General features: G+C 41.4%; 1 protein-coding gene across 1 annotated transcript in view; it reads left to right on the top strand.

Moving 5' to 3' along the window:
• CDKL4 (cyclin dependent kinase like 4) overlaps nucleotides 1-15,764 on the top strand; it is a 51,326-nt gene extending 35,562 nt beyond the window's left edge. Inside the window, exons 5-9 of the mRNA XM_023555301.2 lie at nucleotides 1,602-1,799; nucleotides 7,143-7,225; nucleotides 8,688-8,744; nucleotides 13,076-13,210; nucleotides 15,484-15,764. Coding sequence (XP_023411069.2) covers nucleotides 1,602-1,799; nucleotides 7,143-7,225; nucleotides 8,688-8,744; nucleotides 13,076-13,210; nucleotides 15,484-15,585 — 575 coding nt within the window. The 3' untranslated portion in view covers nucleotides 15,586-15,764. The remainder of the gene's footprint in view (nucleotides 1-1,601; nucleotides 1,800-7,142; nucleotides 7,226-8,687; nucleotides 8,745-13,075; nucleotides 13,211-15,483) is intronic.
• Nucleotides 15,765-18,020: the final 2,256 nt, after the last annotated feature.

The raw sequence follows: 18,020 nt of genomic DNA on the forward strand, positions 1-18,020 counted from the left end.
TTCTAAAGAAGTAATCCTGGATACAGAATTAAAAAAAAAACTGCTTCATGCAGATTTTCAATCTGGTGTTATTCATAATATTAGAAAAACTGGGGAAAGTAAAAGTAAACCACGGCACATCCATTTGGTAGGCTACTATGTAGTCATTAAACTCGAGTTTAGGAGGAGTTTATAAAGCAAGGTTTTTGTTTGTTGCCGTCGAGTCACTTCCAACTCATGGCGACCCCACGTGTGCAGAGTAGAACTGCTCCATAGGGTTTTCAATGTTGTGACCTTTAGGAAACAGATTGCCAGACCTTTCTCCCAAGGTGCCTCTGGGTGGGTTCAAACCCCCACCCTTTTGGTTAGTAGTAACCATTTGTGCCACCCAGGGACTCCAATAACATAATAAATGTATATAATTAAATGAAAATGGTATGTACAGTATGATCAAAGTTAGTTTAAAACTTACTCTAATTAAAAAAAAATTAAAAAGACCAGAAAGAAATACACCAAAAGATTAACACGAGGTATCTTTGGGTGGTAAAGCTTGGGTTTATTATCCTTCTTTCAGTCAGTTGTATTTGTCATATTCTTTATAGTGAGCATACATGATTTTTATGCTGAAAAAATGTTTCAAAAAATAAAACACCTTACTTAACCTGTGAGTAGTGAGAATTGTCAGTGATTGTTATTTTCTTATTCTCCATTTTCCAGATTTTCTATAATGGCATTTATTAATTTTTATAATTAAAAATATACATAATTTTATAAAAGAGCCATGGGTGGCTAAAGGCCAGTCCCCTCCCTGATCCTGTGAGGATGTTCCTTCATGGGCACTGCAGCTCCTGTTTTCCCAGATGCCTCCTGGCAGGGTCTTGCAGGCTACCTAAAGCCTTTCTTTGCTAGGAGAACTGCCCATTACCCATCTCAGCAAGCCGGCTGGCTTACCAACCGTTCTTCCTCTCTCAGGCACTCGTAAAGTCTATCTACGAAACCTGACTCTTGCCAGTTAAAAGCCTATGAAATCTTACCAACCTACCTTCAGCCAAACAACCGATTAAGCTGGGCTCCCACTTCTTCACGTCATATGGGGATTGTGGAATTGGCTTCCACCCACTTGGGAGGCAGGTGCCTTGGCCCCAGGCTGTCCTCGCCTGTGGCAGTAGGGCAGGTGAGGCAGTGAGGTTGCCCCCAGCCCTCTGTTGTTGGCCTGTTGCACACCACGCATAACTCATAGCTTAAGAAGTCAAATTGAGGTCTCTGCCTTAATGAGTCCTAAGTAACAAATTTGGATAGAAAAATTAGTTTAGTGCAGTTGTCCAGTACCCTGCTGTTAATAATGTAGACTTAAACAGTAGCTGGTTTAGACTTGAAGTCACTCTACAGAAATTCCGATTTCCCCTCTAGATGTTTGGGATTGTGTAGATGTTACCTAGTTACAGTGCCTTTGAAAGTGGAGTTGCCTGTCTCAGTAACTGTTTGCTGAGAGAAGGCCTCCCTGCATCAACTGTTGGAAGTGTCACAGCCCCTGAGAGCTCTTGCGGCCCACCGGAATGCCTGACCTGCTTTTACCTCACATGGCAGCAGAGTGTGGCTCACCAGATCTGGTGCGTTTGCAGTTCCAGGAGATGCCTACACTGATTATGTTGCTACCAGATGGTACCGAGCTCCTGAGCTTCTTGTGGGAGATACTCAGTATGGTTCTTCAATCGACGTGTGGGCCATCGGTTGTGTTTTTGCAGAGCTCCTAACAGGCCAACCCCTCTGGCCTGGAAAATCGGATGTGGACCAACTTTACCTGATAATCAGAACACTAGGTATGCATTTTATGGCTTACAGAGTTGCTAAATTTTTATAGTAATGGTATGTTGATTTAATGCAAAACAAGACCTTTCTCCGAAGTGCTACTCAGGATGGTTGCACTGGGTTCTGGGTTGCAGCCAAAGCCCGATCCTTTCTCAGTGTGCAGAGCCATAACTCCCCTCAGTGAGGAGTTTTCAGATGCCTTTTCACGTAAAATCTATTAGCCACAGAATAAACTACATTTACTTTCTACATTGGGTTAAGATAGGGTAAGGATATTTGTTAGCTGCCTAGAGCTTAATTTAAGAGATATTTGATCCAATTCAATTTCAGCCTTTGGTGAAAGAGAGCCTTCCCCCCTTTACTGTAGGGCAAGGGTCAGCAAACGTTTTCTGCAAAGGGCCAGATGGTAAATATTTTAAGTTCTGCGGCCATACAGTCTTTGTTGCAAGTACTCAGCTCTGCCGTTGCAGTGCAAAAGCGGCCATAAAACAAAAACCCAGTGCCATCGAGTTGGTTCTGATGCATAGCGACCCTATAGGACAGAGTAGAACTGCCCGGTAGAGTTTCCAAGGAGCCCCTGGAGGATTTGAACTGCCAGCCTTTTGGTTAGCAGCCATAGTACTTAATCACTACGCCACCAGGGTTGCCAAAAGCAGCCATAGACGATACGTAAACAAATGAGCGTGGCTGTGTTCCAGTAAAACTTTAGGGACTCTGAAATTAGTAATGTGAGTAATTTTCACCTGTCACAAAATATTATTCTTCTTTTGATCTTTTTTTAACCACTTAAAAATGTAAAAACCATTCTTAGGTCATAGGCCATACAAAAATTGGCACTGAGCCAGGTTTGGCCACCAGACCATTGTTTCACACCCCTGCCCTAGAGGTTAGGAGTCTGATTGTACTTCCTGATCAGGAGTGGTGCCAGAGTTTAAGATAATATTAACCCTTAAGAATTTACGGATTACTTTCGTACATATCTCTTTCATTCTTAAGGGAAATCTGTTAAGGGCGTTATAACAATTTTAATTGTGCCTCTTTTACAAATGAGGAAACTGGCTCAGGGAGCTTCCACGACTGGCCTAAATTCACACAGCCAGTTAAGTGCAGAATAGGAACGGGACTCAAGGAGTCTCTTTGATGACCTTTTATCATGTGTCAGCGTCCTCTGCAGTATTGGCTACCTCCACCTGGTTGGAAGAGAATATAACCGAAAAGGTAAGCAGTAGTTAACGTCAGTAGCATGGATGCAAAGAAAGTGATATCTCTCTAAAAAAAAAAAAATCTCTATATACAAGGTGAGTATTCATTAATTCCTTCCCATTAACTCTCCTGTCAGCATGGCTGCTGGGCCAGAGAGTTACTGCAGCCTGACTCAGTTCCTGTTTGTCACATACTTCTGGAGAATTCTGCAGCATGAAAAACATGAGGTAGTCGTCTTAGCTCCACACGACACAACCTCCCCCCTTCCCCTGCCTACCTGCTCCGTGCGCTGAACATCACAACCCACAAGCAGCACAGGCACAGTCTACCAGAACCTGCCCTGCACCGACCCTTGGCGCACCCTGTCAGCCCCTGTACCTGCCACAACCCATCCTAGCCCCTCCACTTCAGCTGGACCTGCCCTGCTGCACAATAACTGAGCAAATGGCCCTGCACATTGGACAAGGAGGAGAAAAGTATAGTGCACATAGACGAGCAAACAACAAAGAATGCACAGCCTGCCTGCTCAGACATAATCAAATAAAAAAGCAGGACGAAACAAACAAATCTCAATCAATAAATGAAGAAAATAACTACTGAATGTCCCGAAGACAGCAGACAATATCAAAATATATAAAGAAACAGGACAGTAAGTGTGATGGTTAAAATTGTGTGTCAACTTGGCTGGGTCATGATTCTTGGTGTTTTGGCAGTTGTATGTTGTGATCACTTTCCTGTCAAAACTTGATATGTGAGCACTCCCATGATGGAATCTGCTGAGTGGTACCAGCTGGGGTGGGACCTGTGCAGCTTGCCACCCCCTCAGCCTTAATCTCTCCACCTTCCACCGCTTACTTCCTTCCTGCTTGTCTTACAAAAGTTGTTGGCTTGTTCTGGATCCAGCAGCTGTCTCTTGTCTGATCTCTGGTTCTTGGGACTTGAGCTAGCAGCTTACCTGTCCATTTTGGGATTTGTTGATCTTCACGGCCTGTGAACAAGAGTCCTGCTCCCTGACCTGCCGATCTTGCATTCGCCAGCTCCTACAGCTACATGAATCAGGAGAAACCTTGCGGTCTTGCCTGCTGACCTTGGGGATTCCTTGACCTTCACAGCCTGTGAGTGGTAGCCCTGCTCTCCGACCTGCTCATCTTGGGTTCACCAGCTTCTACAGCTCCATGGATTGGGAAAGGCCTCTATCCTGATCCAAGGACTCAAGACGTTCCAATCCCTACAATCGTGTGAGCTGTTTCCTTGGTATAAACCTCTCTATATATATTTACACGCTTTACTGGTTTTCCTTCTCTAGAGAACCCAGCCTAAGACAGACTTCCAATTGGAACCCAGCTATTTGGTCATTCTTCTCTTGGGTTAGCTTCACCAGCAGCTAGAATTCAGGTAGACTGTGTTCTCTCAGGAGGCTTGAGATTTCTAAGCAAAGTTTGATGATAAAGTTTTTTCCTATATGGACCAGCTTTCCCCAACCCTGGATTTTTTTTTTTTATTAACTTTTATTGAGCTTCAAGTGAACGTTTACAAATCAAGTCAGACTGTCACATATAAGTTTATATACACCTTACTCCGTACTCCCACTTGCTCTCCCCCTAATGAGTCAGCCTTTCCAATCTCTCCTTTCGTGACAATTTTGCCAGCTTCCAACTCTCTCTATCTTCCCATCCCCCCTCCGGACAGGAGATGCCAACACAGTCTCAAGTGTCCACCTGATATAAATAGCTCATTCTTCGTCAGCATCTCTCTCCTACCTACTGTCCAGTCCCTTTCATGTCTGATGAGTTGTCTTCAGGAATGGTTCCTGTTCTGGGCCAACAGAAGGTTTAGGGACCATGACCGCCGGGATTCCTCTAGTCTCAGTCAGGCCATTAAGTATGGTCTTTTTGTGAGAATTTGGGGTCTGCATCCCACTGATCTCCTGCTCCCTCAGGGGTTCTCTGTTGTGCTCCCTGTCAGGGCAGTCATCGATTGTGGCCGGGCACCAACTAGTTCTTCTGGTCTCAGGATGATGTAGGTCTCTGGTTCATGGGGCCCTTTCTGTCTCTTGGGCTCTTAGTTATCGTGTGACCTTGGTGTTCTTCATTCTCCTTTGATCCAGGTGGGTTGAGACCAATTGATGCATCTAAGATGGGTGCTTGTTAGCATTTAAGACCCCAGACACCACATTTCAAAGTGCCAACCCTGGATTTTTAAGATCCACCACTGTATATCGCTTGGGAAATGGTGATGACTGGAAGCCACATTGGAGGATGGTAGGACCACCCTGACTGTCCTGGACTGCTGACCTCTAGACTCTTAGGTGCTGTGGAGTTGGTTCCAACTCATAGCGGCACTATGTACAAGCCTACGTACACTGCCTGGTCCTGCACCATCCTCACAATCATTGCTATGCTTGAGTCTATTGTTGCAGCCACTGTGTCGGTCCATCTCATTGAGGGTTTTCCTCTTTTTCGATGACCCTTTACTTTACCAAGCATGGTGTCTGTCTCCTGGGAATGGTCCCTCCAAATAACACGTCCAAAGTACATGAAACAAAGTCTCACCATCTTCATTTCTAAGGAGCATTCTGGCTGTACTTCTTCCAAGACAGATTTCTACATTCTTCTGGCAGTCCATGGTATATTCAGTATTCTTTGTCAGCACCATAATTCAAAAGCATCAATTATTTGATCTTCCTTATTCAGTGTTCAGCTTTCGCATGCGTATGAGGCAATTGAAATTACCATGGCTTGGGTCAGGCGCACCTTAGTCCTCAAAGTGACATCTTTGTTTTTTAACACTGTACAGAGTTCTCTTGCAGCAGATTTGCCCAGTACAATACATTGTTCAATTTCTTACCTGTTGCTTTCATGGGCATTGATTGTAGATCCAACTAAAATGAAACCTTGGACAAGTTCAATATTTTCTTCATTTATCATGATGTTGCTTATTGGTACAGTTGTGAGGAGCGCAGGGCTGCCACTTTCAGGAGGACCTCATACCACCAAGAAAGAAGCACTGGGAACAGAGCGCGTCCTTTGGACCTAGGGTTTCTATTCAGAGAAAATCCTAGTCTAGGGGAAGAATGACAAGCAGGATCTTCCTCCAGAGCTGACAGACAGAGAAAGCCTTCCCCTGGTGCTGATGCCCTGAATTTGGACTTCTAGCCTACTAGACTGAGAGAAAATAAATTTCTCTTTGTTAAAGCCGTCCACTTGTGGTATTTCTGTTAGAGCAGCACTAGATGACTAAAACAAAATAAAACACCAGATGACTTTCCAGTAGAAGAAAAGGCACTAGAACTACCTGATAGGGAATTCAAATCTCTAATATTCAGAGCTACCCAAGATTTGAACAAAAAGCAGACAAAGATGAAGAAAAAATAGAAAAAGTCACGGAAAAGGCAGACAAATTCATGGAAAATACAGACAAAAAAGGTGGAAGAATTCAGGAAAATAATACAGGAACAAAATGTCAAAATAAATTCACAACTAGAAATCATACAAAAACAACAATTAGAAATCCAAAAGATAAACAAGATTTCAGAAATGGACAGTGTCATAGAAGGTCTGAGGAGCAGGTTTGAAACAATGAAAGACAGGATCAGCAAAATTGAAGACAAATACTTGTATACCACTTTGTTTAAGAAAATGTGGGGTAGAGCATCACCAAGGGCCACACCTTAAGTATTGTTTGTTTGTTTGTTTGATTTCCTAAAATAATTGTGGATACTTACAATGAACTTTGGCTAGATCTCAATTTGAATCCTGGGTCTGTCACTGAGTAACCTTTGACAAGTTATCAAAACTCCCTGAGCCTCATTTTCCTCATCTGTTCAGCAAAGATTAAAAATAGCACCTCTTGTGAGGTGGTTATGAGATTAAATGAGATATGTGTGTGAAAGCCTTAGACCATTTTCTCACCTCGCTTTTTGACAGCGGGCGAATGCAGAGTACAAACACTACATGTGGTAAAGGGAGTTGTGTGACTGGGTAAACGACTATCTGAGAAGGCATACCTTTGTGGTGACCCATTGCTCCCAAATCTGGAGGGAGCACTTAGGCTCAATGTTTCTTTCATACCTAGACTCCAGAAGTTACCCATGTAAACACTGTATTATTTTTACTGGGTTTATCATGAGTTATGTGGTTTGTACTTTACAGGAAAACTCATTCCAAGACATCAATCAATCTTTAAAAGCAACCAGTTTTTCCACGGCATCGGTATACCTGAGCCAGAAGACATGGTAAACCCTATTTTGGATATTTTATTGTTGTGTTGCATACTTTCTTTAAGGAGATAGTTGTTTGCTTTTCAATATTTGTGCTTTTGACTCCTGTTTCCTTATGACACACTAATACAGATCAAAGAAACTATATAAATGACATAAAAATGAACCAGATGAATGCTCCAAAATTTTCTTGTCCTATCTATTCAAAGACTCATTCAGTGTTAAATTTGAAGGGTAACTATATTTAGTTCTTTACATCTTTGCCTTGATCCTTTTGGTCAAAGCACTAGGATAACTTTCCCTTAAATAATTTTCTTTTTCATAAATAGTACTTACTGTGGTGCTATATTTTGGAGAAAAATATATTTTAATTTTTTTCTCACCTTTTGAAACAAAACTCCAATCAACAAAAACCTTTTCTTCACTATTTATATTTTCACAAAGAAGGTCATTCTGCAGAATGATCCTCCTTGTATTCTTTAAACTCCACATCACAGTGATCACCTCCATGCCCTTGCTGTGATCTTTGCCTATATTTGGGGATGTATCAATGTCTACTTGGCTCTCTTACTCTCTGTAGACATTGATTTCCTGTCTGTGTTACCTAAGTCTGGGCTATGACCTTTCAAAACTCCATATGGACTGCTTCTAGAAATCTACCTGTAGAAAGAAAGGACTGCTGGGTGAGGCGTGTGTTCACACTCAGGCTGTGTTGGAGCTGAGTGGTATCAGGATGGGGAAAAAAATCTGTGAAGCTAGATCACGATTTATGACACGTGCAAACAATCTGAGGTGCAAATTGCCTCAGCTCTCTCTAGGTACTCTGTTCATTTTAAATCTATTATTTAATATAGTACTTTGATTTATATAGTGTTTTGCTCTTTATTATATTTTTTAAAGGTTGAATAGGATACAAGGTTAAAAGTTAAATTATGAAAGAATATTTATATAACACGTTTAACTTAATAAAATACAACACACTCCTATGAGCTCACTGCACAGTTAAAGTAGAATGTTGCCATTGTCTTTGAAGCTGCCCCCTCCCTGTTTGATCATCCTCAGTTTTCATTCCCTTTCCTCTGTTCTTTTCTCAGTTGTATGTTTATCATTCTGTTGCTTTTTGTAGCACTCTTAAACTTGTAGTTCAACATCGTTTCATTAATTCTCAAAGCATCCTTAAGTATATAATGCACAGATATTATAGTAGTGTTTTGGGATTTTGCATGTGTATGTTGGGACCCATGTGTACGGACCAATTGCAAGACATCTGAAATTTAGAAAAAAACTTCAGTTTATGTCTTTCAGACCTTTACACTATAGCATAAAATTATGTATAAAAAATTATTTAAAAAACTTTAAAAGGAATTATCTAATCTACTAGAGATCCTTTCTCTAAAGTGTTGTTATTACTAATACATTCAAAATGTACATTACATTGTTGTGATGTAACATTGAAATTCTTTACATTGTATTCCAGGAAACTCTTGAGGAAAAGTTCTTAGGTGCTCATCTCGTGGCTTTGAATTTCATGAAGGTACTTCAGAATCAATTATAATCATTATTGTTTGCAAGTTGTAATGATTGAAGCTAGTAACTCTAGGAGAGGTGGACAGTAAGGCAAATACTACCAAGGTAGGATACAGTCATTGAAATGCTAAGGAACTATAAAATAATTACAGATAAAGGAACTTCAGTGGTTTAAGCAGTAATATTTCTAATGTATACATTAAAATTACTAGAAGACCAGGAAAAGTCAGACTCATGCAGATGCCAGACCCAGCTTCTGCACGATACCCAAGAGATATGGCCAAACAAAGGATAAATTTAAATAAAAAGCAGAAGGAACTCACCTATGACCACTAATCTGCCAGTCTTTCTTGACCCACTGAAGCTATACTAGACGGTATGGCCCTCTAATCCAGTGTGGATACTGAAAGCTATTAGGAAATGGGATTGGGGATACTATTGAGAGTATCTACCTTTAATATCAGTTAAGTTGTTTCAATAGCAGTCATTTCCAAACATGGATACTCATCAGAATGACCTGGGAGCTTCTTAAAAATACAGATTACAGTAACTAACCTGTCTAACCTCAGATTTACAGAAGCAAAATCTCCGTGAGTGGGTCCTTGGAATCTATATCTTTAAGCATCCCCTCAGGTTATTGTGATAAGCAGCCCAGTTGGAAACTCATCTGACCTAGAAGATGGGGCCAACTGGAGGACCTTTGTTGACCAGCCTCTATGCTAGTGCTGAGCTCTGCCTGGTGCTATCCAGGGTGCTGGATTGCTTCAGCCTGAATGCTCTGGGACTCAGAACCTGAACCCTCTGTGCCCCCAGACTCCCCTTTCTACTGCTCCACCAGTCCTCAGCTACCATCTACTCTGGTGCACTGCTCTGACCTGCCTTCACCCAGCACTATGAAGATCCTCTCCTGGAAGCATAATTCTCTGTACGGTTCTCTGTGGTCAGCTTGTTCTGACCCACCTACAATTTACCAGAGCCTCCTGTGGTTACTTCTCCAACTAATCAGGGAGAAAGGTTCCTGAAGGCAACTCCAGGGCATGAAAACCCAAGGTATAGGACACGCGCCCTGTCCTTGTCTCCAGAGGTGAAGTGCCCTATTGACCCACCCAAGACTTTGTATGAAGCTAGATTTGTTATTCACCTATTCAATTTTGACCATAACTATTGAACTGAGACCCAAACATCCTCTAAGTGGGTCAAAGATTATGCTATTCCATGGGCCACACCCTATCTCCTAGACTCCTACACCATATTAGAGAAAAGAAGTCTCTCTTTCATCAATTGTAATTGAGACATCTTTAACAGCACATAAATACCAGCTGCCATAACAGATGGCTGTCCCATGGCACTGGACTATAATCTATGCAGGCAACTGCTCAGGTGGGTGAAGTGTTGGCCAGGACAGTGCTGGCATGCAGTGCCAATATATGGCAGGTCTTTTGGGTTCTCTTCATTAGACTTAAAGTGAGCATCTTTATTGTGCATTTGTTTCCATAGTTATGATCATCCTATAACTTTATCAGTTTGATCAGGTCATCAAGAAGACGATTGTAGGCTATTAGAAATTGTATTAAAGATTATTCTGTGAAATTTGAAGTTTCAAGAAAAGGACCCTGACCTCAGCTTTGCAGTTACAATTTCTCACCCCTCACCTTCTAGACCTCTCCCCAGTTAGGAGCACCCCACTGTCAGGAAGCACCCTTGAAGCAGCTCAGCATTAGCAGCCTCTTCTTAGGGTCTAAAAATGTTCTTTAAAATAAAAGCCCATAAGAATTCAGTGATGGACTAGATTTCAATAGATTGGAAGCCCATGCAAGGAAGTCAGTGGGTTCAAGATATATGTCAGTAAAATTTATAGGACTTGGTTATGATTTAGATGTGGGGAGTGAAGTAGAGGAGCGTGTCAAGAATGGGCGTCCTTGAGACTAAGCAGAGATGTTAAGTAAGCGGTTGTGTATGTGGGTCGAGTTCAGAGGGGAGGTCTGGGCTAGAAATATACATGTGGAAGTCTCTCAAAAACCTTGATAATTGAAGCTATGGGCATCGATGAGATTGGCTAGGAACTGTAAACAGATAAGAAGAAAGGCAGACCTAGGATGGAGCCTTGAGGATTCTATGTACCTGTTGTGGAGAAAAAGGGAAATAGGCTGATTTGAAAAGGAGTGGCCCAGGAGGTAAGAAGAAGGAAATTGAGTTATCAAGAAGCCAGAGAGTTTCAAGAAAGAGGATGTGGTCAGTTGTATCTGATACTATTGAGATGAAACTCAAAATACCTATTGGATTTAAGGATATGGAAGTAAAGGCAGGAGAGATTATCAAATAGGCAAGGTAAGCACTGTTTACCTTGCTTACCAGATCATCTGTAGTAAAACCCATGTGAAATTATTCACTACAGACTAGTAAGTAAGCACAAGTAAGCCCATGCTTACCTAGCTTACTGGATCATCCACCCCTGTCAGGGATTTTAAATTTGAAAAGAGGCTTTGATTCTGTAGGAAGGTGCTGTGAGGTTGGGAGAGAGACAGATACCAGCCATACCTAGAAGCAGAATCTTTGATGTGGTGAAAAAATGTGAAATTGTTCACTACAGATGATCTGGTAAGCACAGTAAATACTGTGCTTACCTTGCCTATTGGATTATCCGACCCTGAGAGAGCTCATAGGTATTTATGATAAGAGCCACTTTGGTGGAATGATACAGTGAAGTGATGAAGAATTAGAGATTACTTCTGTTTGTACTGAATAGTCTTTCTGCCCTGGGTATAACCCTGACAATATTGAGGTTTGAGGAGACTGAACCCCCACGCCCAGGATCAGGAGTTAACGTATGGCCTGAATCATTAATTAGGGGGTGATATGCTTGGAGCAGGTATTAGACGTAGAGGGGAGGTAAGTCTAGTTATGCTGAGCAGACTTGTTTCTTGAAGAACAGGACTAATCAGATATGTTGTAAAAGGGCAGGTGAGTCTGCTTAGGGGCAGGCAGAGTTCTCAGGGATCTCAGAGATCTGAGGTCAGTTTGGATTTGGGAGGGACAGACGCTACAGGGCAGCCCATAGCTGGAGCAACCTTAGGCAAAGCAATTGCCTTGACACCTGAAGGCCCCCAGACAAAGTTAGTTTTGTCCATAAGCCTTATTTCTCTCTTAATTTACATGTTGTTAGCGCTGGAGAGTCAGTTCTGACTCATGACATTCCCATGTATAACATCATGAAACATTGCCCAGTCCTGTGCCGTCGTCACGGTCATTGGTGTGCTCAAGTCCATTGTTGTAGCCACTGTGCATTTTGAATGCCTTCCAACCTAAGAGGGTCATCTTCCAGAACTGTATCAGATGACATTCTGTTGTGATCTATAGGGTTTTTATTGGAAGTAGATTGCCAGGCCTTTCTTCCTAGTCTTTCTTAGTCTGGAAACTGCTGAAACCTGTCTACCATGTGTGACTTTGCTGGTATTTGAAATACCAGTGGCATAGCTTCCAACATCACAGCAACACACAAGTCACTGAAGTACAACAAACCGACAGCTTATGGTAGCTTATGGAGGAATTTCAGGTCTTCCTTGCTTGGGTGTTCTAAAGCTGCACCAATTCTTTGTGGACCTGTAGTAATATGTCTTTATTGATGGGAAAAGCCCCGTTGGTGACTGGCCAAAGAGCATCAGGGCTTAACAGCAGAAGTATCCTCTGCTTCCATACTCCTTCCATTTTCTGGGGCGGAGTTAGAGGCTTGTGATGTCCTCTAACATAAAGGGCCGTAATGCCACTTTTTTCCTTTGCTGCTAGTTGTACTTTTGTGAATATGTATTCCAATTGTCCCCATTTTAAATTCTTTCTCATTACTGGGACTTACAGTCCATCCTTTGCCATCTCCAGTGCTTCTCAGACCTGAGCAGGCATCATAATCCTTTGAGGGCTTGCTCAGCACAGATTGCTGGGCCCCACCCCAGAGCTTCTGCTTCGGTAGGTCTGGGGTAGGGTCCATGAATTTGCTTTTCTAACAAGTTCCTAGGTTATGCTGATGCTGCTAATCTAGGGACCTCACTTTGAAGACTACTACAGACCATTTGCTTTGACTAGTTATGAAGAGATATCATTGGTGCAAATGCCTGATCTGTACGTCCACCGCTTCCAGAGGCATTAAATATTCATCAGTTCTAGTCTCAAAGACAAAACAAGAGCAATTCTAGCTATTAACAGATTCCCAGTGCCTAATGATGTACAAACAAAGATTTTCTAAGCTCAAATTTGCTGTTCTGAAGAATTACTCAGAGTTTTTGGACACAGTAACAAAATAGGCCTCTCTCTTAATATCTCCTTTGCTTTTCTGTTCTTCCAAAGGGGTGCCTAAAGATGAATCCAGATGACAGGCTAACCTGTGCGCAACTCCTGGAGAGCCCCTACTTTGATTCTTTTCAAGAGGACCAAATGAAAAGAAAAGCCCGTAATGAGGGAAGAAACAGAAGACGTCAGCAGGTACCTCCGTTGGAAAGTTAAAGTGCCATAAAACCATTTTTTTTTTCCCTGTTTTCCCTTTTGTCCCTTTCAAAGTGAGATGGGGTGTACACCAAGCCCTGTTCATTGTATTGGCTTAGATGTTTTTATTTATCTTATTATTGGTGCTTGATGTATTGGTACTAAATATTGGTACTTGATGTAATAAAACTAAAGGATTACGAAAATATCCAGATTGTTGCAAAATCTTATTCCAAATGCACCTGAACCAAACTCCGCACCACTTTTTGCTACACTGAATTGGGCATACCTGCCAGCTTGTGTGCCCAAAGCACAACTCCACACAATAAAGCAGGACTGAATCTTACCTGGCTTTCGGTAGAATCCTACTCTCTTTATACAACCTCCAGACATTCAATAAAAGAAACATGACTCATCTGTCTTTTCACCAAATGGCTGGCACTTAAGTCTGCCTTTCCTGGGATATAAAGGGATAAAACCCAGACATCTGAGAACCAATCCTATCCTAAAACGTGCCAATATTGCAGAATACTATTGTGAAGATTGTGACAAACATTGATTCTACAGTTTTTAGGTGACTACCCTTCACTTGGTTTCACAAAGCTTTGAACTTAAAACAGACATTCCGTGAGAGCAGGTGTGTTGGGTTTTTTTCTCACCCCATGTATGTCCAGCACCTAAAACAATAGCTGACATATAAAAGGTACTCAATAAATACTACTCAAACGAATAAACAAATGGATGAACATTGCTTAATAATCCAGGAAGGTAGTTGTCAATTTATCAGAAACTGACAATTGTCACATTTGACATTTTCTTAATCTTTCACCTTCAATCTACTTTTTGGTCATTTTTCTTCTCATTGGCTTATCTACAAAAGGAAGAAAGTAGCCTTTTTTTTTTTTTTAAAACCCTTAATAGTTGAAAGAGAAGCTTGTTGGAAGAGAAGGATAAAAACCAATCAATCAGATGAAATGCTAAGATTATCTCTGTGTCCAAAATCACCCGGTGTCCTAATTCTTATTACATGGGCCATTTTACCTTTTACTGTAAGTGATGTTAAGTGTTTGCAAGTCAAGCCCAATGCAGCTAATGAATGAAAGATATAGGTTTGTTCAAATAAGTCTGGTGAAGCAATTTGAAATACAGTGTGAATTGTGTGTAAAACACCTATCCCTTAGAAACATCTCACAAGATTTCCCACTTTTGGCCTTGGAAGGCAGAGCTCCCTGGAGATGTGTTGGCCATGGAGGGCGAATCTCCACGAGAAGAGTGGACAGTGGCACTGCCACGCCCTCCCTCTTGGCCCTGCCGATTCACTTCCACTTGGAGACCTCTCACTACACTGGCCTTAGGGGGTCCTTCTCTCTGTTTAATACCACAGTCCACAAACATGGTACCCCTTCCTTAATATCCTGGAGCCCAGCTGATACAGATCAGAAACTCAACACAAGGCCTTCCAGAAGACCCAGAGACAACAAAAGGAAAGAAGCTCAAAAAGCAGCAGCACCTAGGTGATCTAGTTTACAAAGATGGCGTCAGGTTCTCTGTACTCAATAAGAAGCATCCTATCCACCTTACCTGATAGACCCCGTGATAGCACCTGCCCATGAGACCATGCCAGCCCTCTCCCTCCTCCAGGTGAAGTTCCCAGAGAGCAAGGGCAAGAGAAATACAGGGTTGCCTTTCAGGCTCTATTTCCTCTCTGAGGCTGCGCCTCTTTCCTAGGCATTACACCGTATTCAGAAAATAAACGAAATAGCTGCAGGAAAGGTCCCTACATTCAGTGTAGCTTGTACTATGTGAGTCTGAATTTTTACCTAGATCCCAGCTTCTACACCTCTGGGTGGATGACTAATTTCTTTAAGACTAAATATTGTTTGAAGTTGATAGGTAAGAGGTTTGTAAATCTTTTCTGTTCTATCAGTATCTTAGCTATCCTTAGAAGTTTGAGATGGACAGAATTTAGACTCCTGGAATTATTGTTTAATAGCTGGCAGGCATTTATCTTTTAAAGCTAACTATTCAGAAATGGGCGTATTGAAATAAAGCATAGGACATCCATGAGAACCCTAGAATAAGTAATGGAACCTAATATCACGTATCAGCAGATCACAGTTTTCGGAAGGGTAAACCTGCCTAATTTTAAAATTGATGTCTTTGGACATCTCTGTACCATACGCATCCTTTTGTTTTAACACCTTTAAATGGAACTGTACAAACAGGAATTGTTTTCTATTTACTTTCTTATTTTTGTCTTGTTCTGCTATTAGAATCAACTGTTGCCTCTCATACCAGGAAGCCACATCTCCCCCACACCTGATGGAAGAAAACAAGTCCTCCAGTTAAAATTTGACCATCTTCCAAACATTTAGGAAAATGTCCTTTCAAGTGGAAAGCAATTTAATATGTACACATTTTTGTGCAAATGCGGTAGGAATTGTCAGTGTTTCAAGGCAAATGAGCCATAGGAAAGTTAAGATGCCTTCTGGAATTGTGTTTGCTCTCATGGTTGCTGATTCCTTCCCTGTGCTTCTTTACATGCCAAGGCTTTCTTTTGGACCACTTCCTTTACCTGTTGTGAAGTCTGAAGCTACACGTGGAAGAGACATTTTTAATTTCGTCAGAGCTGGCCCTCCTAAGGCAGTTTACGTGGAGAATTTGTGGGCTTGTACTTGGAGTCACAGAAAAGCTTTACACATATCATCCTGCTTCAGCTTCCCACATAATGTCTGAAGCAATATCAAATAGCCTACCTAGCTGTTCCTGTAAGGAATGACGTCGTTTTTGCATTTTCAGTACGTTCTTATAATAACTAAGTCTGTTGAGTAATGCTGATATTTTATTCTGTGTTTTTTATACTGCTGTAGGAAGGGAACCTTGAAAGGTCATCTAGGTTTACCCCGACTCCAGGCCAGACTCATACAACACTGACAGTTTTATTTTGAAAGCTAGCTAGAGAAAATTCCATACATTACATAGCAAATAGTGGACGAGCTAGAAGGATTTACCAACCACCCTTTTTTCTTCATAACAGTAACACCCTCGTAATTGACTGCTGACTGTAACGTTATCCTTTGAAACATCGTGATTCCATATCCTTTTCTCCTCCTGGCTAAATCATTCCAGTACCCAGACCACTGGTCCTGCGTGTATTTTCTAAATGATTCATTGTTAAATTTAGAAACATCATAATAGATGCCATTTATCCTGGACATCTAAAAATAATGCAGAATGTCTGGAAGTGCTTTTAGATTGCTAACTAGGAGCTCAGGTAGAATAATAGCACAAGCTGTCTGTCACAGACTGGCATAAAGGCACAAAACAGTGATGTTCCTATCAGTAAAAATTAACTTTCTCTGCTGCTGGGTCTGGCATACTCACCTGAATGTTGTCAGATTTTGCAAATACACCTACTCCTGACCTATCGATGTTCTTGTTATCTGACATTTTACATTTACAACCATAGTAAAAAATCTACTAACTATTTTGTGTGGTAATAACATAACATCTCGCAGCAACAAACACCAAGATGTGAGGCGAGAGTAATGCTGGCTGTGATGATTAAGGTTTTGCATCGGCTTGGCTGGGCCATGATTCTCAGTGGTTTGGCAGTTATGTAGTGATATAATTTGGCAGTTGTGTAATGATGTAGTCATCCTCCATTTTGTGATGATGTAGTCCCCTTCCATTTTCACATAACACAATTTTCATATAACCACCTGATCTTTGGATGAGTGATGAGTAGGTGTACACATTATTCCAGAAATTATTTGTGTCCGGCACTAAGAGTTAAGCATAAATTGGAGAACACCCTATGTTCATCTCTAAGAAGTGATTGCAATGGGCCAGACTCTTACAAACATGGCTATGTAAACTTTCAAAAAATCTCATTCAGTTATTTGGGAGCACCCCTTTACTAAGAAATTAGAGCATCTAAAGAATAGTTCCTTACTCATTTGATAGACAGTGTAAGCTGCTTTATTTGGCCATTTAACATTTTAGGTAGTGTGGATATAAGCAGTAGGATCTTCTTATTTTCAAGACTATTCCTCTTCGGATTTGTTTCATGCATTTTTAGTAGGATGATACCATAGGTGCAAGAAGAATTAGAAAGGGAAAAATATTTCTTTTTAGCTTTCTTAGTGTTTTGTTTTTGTTTAAGCCTCCTTTAAACCACTCATGCTGTTTCGGTATACACACACGTATGTGAAGAAAATAAGAAGCCAATACAAGATTCTACCACCCATTTTGCTTGGAGTTGTGCTTCAGACAACAATGGAGTTTTTGGCAGGGATTGATGATGACTGTCCTCACTTATTTTTGCTCATATGTAAGAGTTAACCCAAACTAGCAGTTCTCTTTCTCAGTTGTTTTCCTCAGACAAATTCATCATTTTGGTATCCCTAGGGAGGGGAGAACGGAAAGCGTTTAATGCTTAGAAAATTATTCTGATATAGTCATGTTACCAGGAAGAAAAATAATCTTCTGGTGACATTCGTGTGTCTAACTTTCCCTGGATGACCCAGGCCCCATCGCATTGCGTTGGCTGGTGTCGCATTGCGGCGGCCGGTGTCACTAGTGAGCACAAATCTCAACCTGTGACTCTTTTCTGTTCCAAATGTACACGTCTCCTTTTCATACTAACGAAGTTCCCTCACACTTCTCAGCCACAAGGAAGATAGTTATATTTCTTTAGGGGTCTGGTGCCCAAATTAAGTACCTCATGGCTATTGTAAAGCTCGTCCTTACAAAATGGTCTCAGCCCGGGCTCTTCACAGAAACTCACTTGAGACTGTAACCATGGGTT

This window comes from Loxodonta africana, chromosome 26, assembly GCF_030014295.1.
Source record: "Loxodonta africana isolate mLoxAfr1 chromosome 26, mLoxAfr1.hap2, whole genome shotgun sequence".
Lineage (NCBI taxonomy): Eukaryota > Metazoa > Chordata > Mammalia > Proboscidea > Elephantidae > Loxodonta > Loxodonta africana.